The following is a 10,772-nucleotide window of genomic DNA, read 5'->3' as shown; positions in this document are numbered from 1 at the left end:
AAAGGCAGAGCCATGGTTTCTCAGGACTTGTTTGATCCTAAAAACCCCTATGGTGCATTTGGAGCTGAGCCGTGGAATCTCAGGGCCTGAGAGGAGATTGCACAAACCTTTCCAGGAGTCAAAGTCAGAAGAAAACCCCAAAGTGTCTCAAATCATGGATGCGTCCGACTGAGGTCCATCTGCTACACAGGCTCCTCATGGACTCCTTGGAGGTGAGAAGTAGAGGCCAGATGGCACAAAAACTTCTCAGAGATTCAGTGTGGAAAGGGAAATCCAGAGTACCTTAAAAATCTTGAGTATCTCAAAGTATTAATGAGCCCCACTACATGTCAGTACAAAGCTCTCAAGGGACTCGTTAAAGCAGATAATTACGGCCATGATTGCAACAACCTCTCTTAGAGTCTGTATCAAAAGGGAAACACCAAGTACCTTAAAATGACTGAAGTAACTCGAAGCATTAATGAGCCCACTGAATGTTGTTACTGACAAAGCCTCTCCAGGGACTCATTACAGCAGATAATTGGAGGCCATGATTGCACAAACCTCTCAGAGACTCCAAGGCAAAAGCCAAACCCAAAGTCCTTTGAAAAACTCTGTGAGCATTAAGGAGCCCCCAGGGCCATTGCTGAGCAAGGCTCCCCAGGGACTCCTTCCAGCAGATCCTTGAGGCCACTGGGATGTGGGCTAGGGGGGGATGCTGAAGGCAGGACAAGGGGCTGACAGTGCCCAGCCTAGCTGGGGCTGCGCCAGGAGGCCCCAGTGCCTCAGGACAAGGTGTCTCCTCACAGCCCTTGGTGGCACAGACTCTGCTGTGCCCCAGGGCACCAAGATTTGGCTTCTCTTTGTCCCCACCTGTCATGACAGCCTCCAGTTCTCTGCTCTGCCTGGGGTCTGGGGACACTTTCTCAGGCATGTCCCTCAGTGGGACCCATTAAAAGTCCAAGAAAGTTTTGAGTTGGATCCTGGCTTGGAGTTCTGGAGAGATTTCTTCAGCTCCCTCTCAGGGACTGATGTTCAGGGCCTGAGCACAAAGCCCCAGAGGCTCGTTAAAGTCTTTGTGCTGTGTCTGTGCTGCTGAGCTGGGCTGGGCTCCTGGCACAGAGGCAGCTCCTGGTAACCAAGAAGAGCTTCAAAAGCACATTTCTCTTGATGAGCAGCTCTTCTGCCAGCCCAGCAGGGCCGGGGCACTGCCTGCAGCCACCCTGGGAACAGCATAGAGGCACAGAGAGCTTCAATCAGTCAGGGCTGGGAAGGTGCTGAGAAGTGCCTGGGGCAGGATCACTGCCAGCCCTTGGCACAGGAACCTCTGGCTGCAGGACAATGCAGCTGCAGCTCCTGGAGCCATCTCCTGAAGCTGGAACATCCCAATGCCTACAGACCTTGTGAGTACAACTCTGAGTATTTTTGGTGCAGGGGAGGTGAAATGCTCATCAAACTCTGATATGCTGAGGGGTTCTAATCAGTCATAGAATATTTCCAAGTCAAGGATTTTAACAAAAATGAGAAAATTTCTTAAGACTTTGAAATCAGTTTCCTGCTTTTGGAGAATGGCAGGGAGGGAGGATAAATATTAAAGGTAGGTTATGAATTATTAATTATGAATTTTGACAAGTGTCTGAGGCATCTGAAACTGTTACTTTTGGTGATTGTAGGGTCACAGGAGATCCCTAATGTGCTTTCAGCCTTTCTGTCCATGGACAGCACCAGCATCACTTTTGCTGGAGCCATCAGGCTCAGTCTGAGCTCTCCTTTCTCCAAGCTACAAACAGAACCTGCCCCCAGGCAGTGCCCTGCAAACAGCCAGGGTTCTGTCCGGCCAAGGAGAGGGCACAGAGATTTGGGGTCTGTGAGTGCTGGCATGGAGAGATCAGGCACAGGGAAACACCTGCAGAAGGGAAATCTCCAGGAAGCAGAGAAAAGATTGGGCAATGAGAGGAAACAAAAACCAGCAATGCTGTGGCAGGGAGAGTTTAAAGATGTCCACAGGATCCCCTCCAGTGCAGCCCCTCCCTCTGAACAAGCCCACTCCCTCAGGTCCCCCAAGCCAAGCCTCTGCCCTCAGGGCTGGGGCTCCAAGGCGTGCAGCCCCTCCTGTGCAGGCAGAGCTGCAGCAGAGCCGTGGGGCAGCTCTGCAGCCCCGGGCTTAGTTCCCTCTGCAGAGCACAGGGCTGGGAGCAGCTGCCCGGCCCTGGGGGCTCTGGCAGGGGGCACAGCTGGCTCAGGGTGACGCTGTCCCCAGTGCCCGGCTCTGGGCAATGCTGGCAGTGCAGCCAGGGAAGGAGCCGCATCTCCCTTCACCCAATGCCATCTTAAGGACACTTGGAAGTCTCCCTGAGATTTCAATCCAAGCGAGGAGCTTCAATCCAGGGTGCAAACCTGTCCTAGAGCCTCTCTGTGTTATCTGAAAGCCCCAGGATGAGGCACAGAAGTTCTAGGTTGAGAAAATGCCGTTGGGTTGGTGAAATGAGCCCTGTATGCCCTTGGGTGCAAATGTGGGGCTGAGACTCTAAGAAGGGGATGGACATTTGGTGGACTGTGGGGGATCCATATGCTCTCAGCATTATCAGGATGGTTTTTAAAGGAAACATCAGAGCATTATCATCCTGTGTCTGAGAATGCTGAAAGCCCACAAAACCTGGGACATGACTTGGAGACAGACCACCTCCCCTCACTCTCCACTCACCACCTTGCTTCAGACAACTCACTCTGTTCTCCCTGATGGCAGCAGAAATGCTGAGAGTTTCTGACATCCAAAAATAGTCAGCAGGAGAAAGGGAAGAGGAGTATAAAAACTCTAGAATATTTAAACAGACTTTCCCATTCCTGACGGTGCAGATGTTAACATGGCCTTCTGTGTTAAAAGGGTTTCAAAGTGGAACATGAGGACAGGTCCCTGTCCTCCTCCCACATCTGCATAGCAATGTTGAATTATAAAAACACTGTATGTAGTTGCCCTGAACCTGAAGTCTCACTAAGGCACCAACAGTCAAGGCTCCCCATTAGGAGCTGAAGGAAAATCTGCTAGAAAATCAAATGGGTGTCAGAGGGTTACAGGAGAAGGGTCTGTAGGAAAAGGCTTTGATTTTGCTGGAAGAAGTTCCTCCTAACCTGTCACTGACTTTTCTCCATGAACAGCTCCCCAAGTACATCCTCAGCAAATGTCCAACAGCAGCTCCATCAGGCACTTCCTCCTGCTGGCATTGGCAGACACGCGGCAGCTGCAGCTCCTGCACTTCTGCCTCTTGCTGGGCATCTCCCTGGCTGCCCTCCTGGGCAACGGCCTCATCATCAGCGCCGTAGCCTGCAGCCACCACCTGCACACGCCCATGTTCTTCTTCCTGCTCAACCTGGCCCTCAGCGACCTGGGCTTCATCTGCACCACTGTCCCCAAAGCCATGCACAATTCCCTCTGGGACACCAGAACCATCTCCTACACTGGATGTGCGGCACAGGTTTTCTTTTTTGTGTTCTGTGGTGTAACAGAGCTTTACCTCCTGACCATCATGTGCTACGACCGCTACGTGTCCATCTGCAAATCCCTGAACTACGGGACCCTCCTGGGCAGCAGAGCTTGCGCTCACATGGCAGCAGGTGCCTGGGCCAGTGCCTTTCTCTATTCACTGCTGCACACAGCCAATACATTTTCCCTGCCCCTGTGCCATGGCAATGCCCTGGGCCAGTTCTTCTGCGAAATCCCCCAGATCCTCAAGCTCTCCTGCTCCAAATCCTATCTCAGGGAACTTGGGCTCATTGCTGTAAGTGCCTGTTTGGTATTTGGCTGTTTTGTGCTCATTGTTTTCTCTTATGTGAAGATCTTCAGGGTTGTGCTAAGGATCCCATCTGAGCAGGGACGGCACAAAGCCTTTTCCACCTGTCTTCCTCACCTGGCTGTGGTCTCTCTGTACCTCAGCACTTCAGTGTTTGCTCACCTGAAGCCCCCCTCCATGTCCTCCCCATCCTTGGATCTGGCCCTGTCAGTTCTGTACTCGGTGGTGCCTCCAGCCCTGAACCCCCTCATCTACAGCCTGAGAAACCAGGAGCTCAAGGCTTCTGTGTGGAGACTGATGGCTGGATGCATTCAGAAACATTAAACTGCTGGCCAATTTCTGCCAATCACTTGTAATAAAAGTCATCTTATTGATGGTTTGATTGTGGATTTTTTTCCTTTATATTAGTTTTATCATATTGTCCTCAAAGAAACGTCATTGTTTGAGCAATTCCTCATTTTGTTTCTCTCCACGTTCCCTGTGGTCACAGACTGTGTCAATGATGAGTTATGTTCTTGGTGGCTTTCTAGGAACTAAAGGATCTCCCAGCAGAGTTTTCTGCAGAGATGCCTTTTGTTGCCTTCTCTGGAGCTGCAGCAGCAATGTCTGTGTGCAGAGCTGGGGGCAGATCAGTGCTGGCCAAGCAGCTGTGCCGAGCAGCAGCAGCAGCACTTGGTGTTGCCAGTGCTGCTGCCGTGGCCCTGCCCTGCTGCCCTGGTGGCCCTGGTGTTGCTGTAGGGCCTGAGTGCTCTCGGGACCGAGCACAGTCCTGGGGGTTGCAGTGCCGGGGCTGCAGCAGGGACAGGCCATGGGCACTGCTGGGGCAGCGCTGACGCCTCAGGCGAGGCCCTGGGGGCTCCAGGCTCCTTGCCCAGGCTCTCTCAAGAACATGGCCAGGCCAATGCTCAGCAAAGAAAACCCCCGTGAGCAGCCCCAGGCTGGCTGCGGGCAGGCTGGGGGCAAACAGCATGGCTGGGGCTCTGCAAGGGCCCTGGGGCAGATGGGAAGGAGCAGCAGAGCAGGGGCTGATCCATCCCCAGTGTGCTGCACAGCCCAGGGCAGCGTCCCAGAGTGTCCTGATGGAGCTGCCAACAACATCCCCCCTCTGCAGCCCTGGCCTCTCCCCCAGCTTAAACAGGCGCCCCATCCTTGCAGGCACAGACACGGCAGCACTGGCTCAGTAGCCACTGTTTGCATTGCACAAAGCAGGGGAAGCACCCCCATGCTGTTGCTGTGGGGACATGAACCTGAGGGAGCACAAATGCCCTCAGCCCCTGGGGCCAGCAAGGGTTGGGGGACACCAGGGAAACCACTCAGCTTTGTCCTGGCCTCTGCAGTCAGCCAGAAAGTTTGTTCCCATTAGCTGGGAGCTTCCTGTCCCACTGCAGACGCTGTTGCTCAGAGCCACGGCTGCCTGGCAGCCACCCCCAAACTGCCCTGAGCATTTCCTTTGCTTCACATTTGCCTTCTTTATACCCCCTGCTTCACATTTCTTCTTATTGCCCACTCCAGGGGGCCCACAACTGGACACAGCACTCGAGGTGCCTCCCAACCATTGCTGAGTACAGGGGAAGAGTCACTGCCCTGCTCCTGCTGGTTACACCATTCCTGATGCAGGCCAGGAGCCATTGGCCTTCTTGCCCACCTGGGCACACTGCTGCCTCATGTCCAGCCTGCTGTCCATCAGTCCCTGCAGGTCCCTTTCTGCCTGGCTGCTGTCCAGCCACTCTGTCCCTAGCCTGTAGCACTGCAGGGCTTGTTGTGGGCAAAGTGCAGAACCCAGCACTTGGTCTTCCTAAACCTCACCTTTTTGGATTGGGCCCCTGGATCCACTCTGTCCCAGGCACTGTGCAGAGCCCTCCTACCCTCCAGCAGATCAACACTCACACCCAGTTTGGTGACATCTGCAAAGATGTCCTTGGTTCCATGGGGCCTCTCAGTGTCACAAAGGCCTCTTGGTCACATCAGGCCCTGCACTGTCACACTGGTCTCCTTGGATCCATGTGACCATGCAGAGCAAATGGTGTCCTTGGTTCCATGGGGCCCGAAATATGACAATGGTCTCCTTGGTTCCATGGGGCTACACAGTGTGACAATGTTCTCGTTGGTGCTGCAGTTTCACAGGAGCCCCTGGGTTCCATGGGCCCCAACAGTGTCAGAAAGGCCCCTTTGTTCCACTGGGCAGTGGAGTGTCCCAATGGTCTCCTTGATTTTGCAGTGTCAAAATGGTGAAACCCCTTGGTTATACAAGGCCCTGCAGTGTCACAATGGCCTCTGTGGTGCCACGAGGACCCAGAGTTTCATGATGCACTCCCTGGCTCCATTTGGCCCCAGAGCACCACAGTGGACCCCTGGTTCTGTGGGCCTGCACGGTGTCACCATGGTCCTCTTAGTTCCATGAGGCCCTGCAGTATCACAATGGCCCCAGTGTCCCCCAGTTATCACAGAATGACAGAATCAAATAGGCTGGAAAAGACCTTTGGGATCATCAGGCCCAACCAGTACCCTAATACTGCCTTGTCACCCAGATTATGGCACTAAGTGCCACTGGAGAGGGACAGTGACTCTGCCACCTCTCCCCTGGCCAGCCCATTCCAATGCCCACTCACCCTTTCTGTGAAGAACCTCTTCCTATTGTCCAGCCTTAACCTCGCCTGGTGCAGCTTAAGGCTGTGTCTTCTTGTCCTGCCCTCCAGCAGATCCACACTCACACCCAGCTTGGTGCCATCTGCAATTTGTGAATGGTGGACTTGATCCCCTCACCCAGATCATCAGTGAAGATATTCAACAGGACTGGGCCCAACACAGATCCCTGGGGACACCACCAGTGCCTGGACACCAGTGGGGTGCAGCACCATCCCCTCCACTCTCTGGGCCCAGCCTCCATCCAGCTCTTTACCCTGGGAAGGGTGAACATATCCAAGCCATGGGCTGCAGTTTTTCCAGGGAATTCTGTGGCTCGTGGTTTTAAAGGCTTTGAAGTCCAGGCACACAACATCCACAGCCTTTCCTGCATCCATAGGTGGGTCACCTGGTCATAAAAGGAGATCAGGTTGGTCAGGCAGGACCAGCCACCCCTAAATCCACGCTGGCTGGCTCTGATCCCTCGGCCATCCTGTGGGTGGCCAGTAATGGCACTCAGGGTGATCTGTTCCATAACCTTGCTGGGCACCCAGGTCAGGCTGACAGGCCTGGAGTTCTCCAGATCTTCCTTCCAGCCCTTTTTGGGGATTGGCTCACACTGGCACCTCCAGTGCTCTGGGACCTCCCTGCTGAGCCAGGACTGATGGTAAATGATGGAGAGCAGCTTGGGGAGATCATCCACAGCTCCCTCATCCCCCTGCGATGGATCCATGGATCCCATCTGATCCCACACACCTGTGAGCATCTGCGTGGCTCAGCAGGTCACCAGCTGCTTCCTCCTGGATTACAGGGGGCTGTTCTGCTCCCTGTGCCCATCTACCAGCTCAGCAGAGCACTTGTCCTGAGGACAGCCTGTCCTAATATTGAAAATTGACACAAGATATTAAGTAGCTTAGTCTTTTACTTATCTTCAGTTACTCTGTTCTCAACTGCAATCAATAAAGGGTTGTGATTCTCCTTCTCCCTCCTTTTGCTATAAACTTTTTATAAAAACATTTTTTATTCTTCTTACAGAAACCGCCAGGTTAAGTTCTAATTGAGCTTTCACCTCTCAACTTTTCTTCCTGAATAACCTAACAATATCCTTAAACACTTCCTGAGTTGCTGGCCCTTTTTCCCTGAGTTCCTACAAAAACTCCATGCCCTGCCAGGCCAGTCATTTTTCTCACTAGCTCATCTTTTGCCACACTGGGACAGGCTGCTCCTTCCTCCTTAAGATGATTTTCTAGAAATGTGTCCATCCTTCCTGGATCCCTTGGTTTTTAAGGCCTGTGTCCCCTAAAAAAATCAGTACCAGATTTAGTACTCCACATACTCCTAAATAGATCAAAGTCTGCCCTTCCTAATTCCAGTGCAGAAGTTTTGTTGCTGCCCCTCCTTCTTTCACAGAAGATTGAACACTTGATTATTTCATGGTCACTGTGCCCCAGGCTGCCTCCGAGCCCCACATCTGCCACCAGCCCTTCTCTGTTTGTGAACAGCAGGAGACAGAGCTTTCCTTGGCAGTGGGAGTGTTACCAAAAATTTAGTAAAACAGAAAACTCCTTAACATCAATGTAGCATTAAGAAGCAGCATTCTTCATTCAGCTGGATGCACAAGGGATAGATCCTCCCAAAGCTGTGCATGCTGACTACAGGAAAGTTGCTGTTTCTATTCTGTATTTTGCACACATATTCATTGATTGTCCTAGACTAGACATACATATGATAATAATTTCCCCAAAATCAATAACATATTACCCCTCCCCTTTACCTATGTGTTCTTCCAGACCCTGGGGGTCTCTCTGGTGGTCCCTGGTGGTCGTGGACCCCAATGTTCCAGTGGGCCTGGCTGAGCTGGCAGGACACTGAGGCTGGTGAGCTTCCAGTTGCCCTTCTCACACAATGGGCATTGTGTGGTTTCCATAGGCCTGGGGTTGTGGAGAACAAGCTCCAGGTGTGAGTTCACCTGGCGGAGACAATTTATCATCTGGTTACATGAGGTCACAGATTGGGCTATGACATCATAGACTGCCTCTGTGACATTACACAGCCAGCTGTGACATCACAGATAGGCTGTTCCATCACAGACCATCTGTGGGGCATTGGAGAATGGGCTGTGACATCCCAGAGGGGCTGTGTGACATCCCAGCAGGGCTGTGTCAGGTCACTGGGTTGGTCACTCTGCCCCAGCTCCCCCTCACAGTTTCTCCCAACAAGTCCAATGCTGCCCATGCCCAGCAGGGTCCCTGTCCCCCGGCATCCCCCCGGCCCACCTGGAGCCACAGCCTCCACCAAAGGATGTTCCACAGGATCCACCCCAGAGCCTGACATGGGACAAGGGGCCAGGGCTGTGTGACCAGGACATCAAGGACGTGGATTATCCAGGTCACTGTGGCCTGGGTTGGGTTGCCCATGGCAGGAAAGATGTCTGGCAACTGGAGCAGGGTCTGGGAAGGGCCTTCAAGGTGGGGCTGGAGCCCTTGGGTGGTGAGCAGAGGCTGAGGGAGCTGGGCTTGTCCAGCCTGGAGCAGGGAAGGCTGAGGGGCTCTTCATGCCAGCCTGGCAGTGCCAGCGAGGAGGGGATGGAGAACACAGAGCCAGGCTCTTCACAGTGGGGCTGGTGGGAGACAAAAGCCAATGGGTGGAAGGGGAAAGAGGAGAGATCAGCCAGGACAGGAGGAGATGAAATGAGTCAGGCTGGTTTCAGCATTTCCTCAACACCAAGAGCAGCCTGACCTCCCTTTCTCCATCCCCCACTGACAGATTTGCAAATCAGGAATCGTTCGAGCTGTTTTACACCCACTCCAGGATGAACATCCTTATACCAGGACTTAATTGTGTTTACATCGATCATAGAACCATGTTTGTCTAAATAATTTTAGTATGGAAATCACTTGTGGATGGTGGACTCATCAGATACTGCTGGGAGGTTGCACATAGCTGTGATTGTTATTAAATTGTATCCTGTTCAACTATGATCTGTTGGCCATGAAGAGAAACTTTCTGTGCCTCGGAGTCTCACCAGTTCCTGACCCCCAAAGGACACAAACCTGATGAGTTGTGGTTCCCACTGAGGTGGTGACACCTGGGCCTCCCTCTATAGCCAGAGCAGAGCTCTCTTGTCCCACAAAGTCCCTGGCAATGGAGGGATGATGGAAACAGGACAGGCTGTGGGGATCAGGAGCAGGGCAGAGCCAGGGAGGAGAATGACTTTTGCATTTGATGGAGCTGTGTCTTCTCTTGGCTTTGTTGGCTGACAACAAATGAACATCCCTCTGTGTCTCAGGCAGCTCCTTCTCCAAGGAAAGTAGGTGGGAGTTGGAGCCAAGGAGCTGAAAGCTGCAGGTGCAGCCTGGGCTGGAGGGAGCTCAGATTTGCACAAGGCTGCTCTGAGTGCCAGGGCTTGGGTGGAGGGAATGGTGGGGTGGGGGTAGGGACAGAGTCTGATTGATTGTCAGCCATGAAGGGTCTTGATTTAATATTTATTCAAACTGCATGAGGAAGTACTTGGATTCAGTGTCAATTGGAGATTGCACACATCAATGAATTAACAGGAAAAAACTCTAAACCAGATCTAAAAAATGTTTTCTCACTGTCTTTTTAAATATTATGAGTTCACTTGGAATATACTACTGAGATCTACTTAACTACAAATTTTTTGGAAACTGAAATATAATTATTCCCAGAGGCTTGGCTTGTTAAGGTGTTCTGAATGTTTATGAGCCCTGGGACACTGAATTCCTGCACTGAAGAGCTAAAGGCTGAACAAGCCTCTGGAGCAGGAAAATTCAGCAGCAGCCTCCAAGTTGCTGAGGATGTCAGCAGCCCCCACTGAGGCCATCCCTGCCCAGAGACCGTGGGGGAATGGGCAGACAAGGAGAGCATCCCTGGGGCTGGGGCAGCACAACTCAGAGGCAGCAGTGGCTCCAGCTGGGAAATGGAGTGTGGAATGTGGCTGGGAAAGCCCTGCCTGGGCTGTGCCAAGCAGGACAGACAAGCCCTGACTCCCCCCAAAAAGCTCACTCAAAGGGACATTTTAGAGGAATTACAATTGTTTGTCTCCTCTGAGTTAAACTCACTGGAGAAATACCAGCAAGAGATTCTCAGGGGCTCAAAACAAAAAAACAGCCCTTACTGAGAACTTTAGACAATGAGAGAAAATTTGGCAAATGGTTTATTATGACATTGTAGTGGTTTTGGTTTGATTAATTTAACATTTTTCTAATCTTGAGATTTCTTAATTAATGTGTTGATAAGTGTTTTGGGTTTTAGTGTCAGTTTGTTATTTATGTATTTATTTTGTTGTGAGATAGGATTAGGAGAAAAGTAAAGTAGGACTAAACATTTTAAAAGGCTATCAAGAAATTTTTATTAAAAGTA

General features: G+C 51.9%; 1 protein-coding gene across 1 annotated transcript; it reads left to right on the top strand.

Annotated features, from left to right (window-relative positions):
• The first annotated feature begins 3,158 nt into the window (after positions 1–3,158).
• On the top strand, positions 3,159–4,091 carry LOC128948266 (olfactory receptor 14J1-like). The gene has a single exon (XM_054292900.1). The coding sequence runs from the start codon at positions 3,159–3,161 to the stop codon at positions 4,089–4,091; it is 933 nt and encodes a 310-aa protein (XP_054148875.1).
• Positions 4,092–10,772: the final 6,681 nt, after the last annotated feature.

Source organism: Melozone crissalis, unplaced genomic scaffold, assembly GCF_028551555.1.
Source record: "Melozone crissalis strain CALT ecotype California unplaced genomic scaffold, PUWL_Pcris_2 ptg000120l_1, whole genome shotgun sequence".
Lineage (NCBI taxonomy): Eukaryota > Metazoa > Chordata > Aves > Passeriformes > Passerellidae > Melozone > Melozone crissalis.
This window is presented reverse-complemented; position numbering and strand designations above follow the sequence as displayed.

Excerpts from the sequence above, each read along its gene's own strand:
- LOC128948266 (XM_054292900.1), top strand. The coding sequence starts at position 3,159 with ATGTCCAACAGCAGCTCCATCAGGCACTTCCTCCTGCTGGCATTGGCA.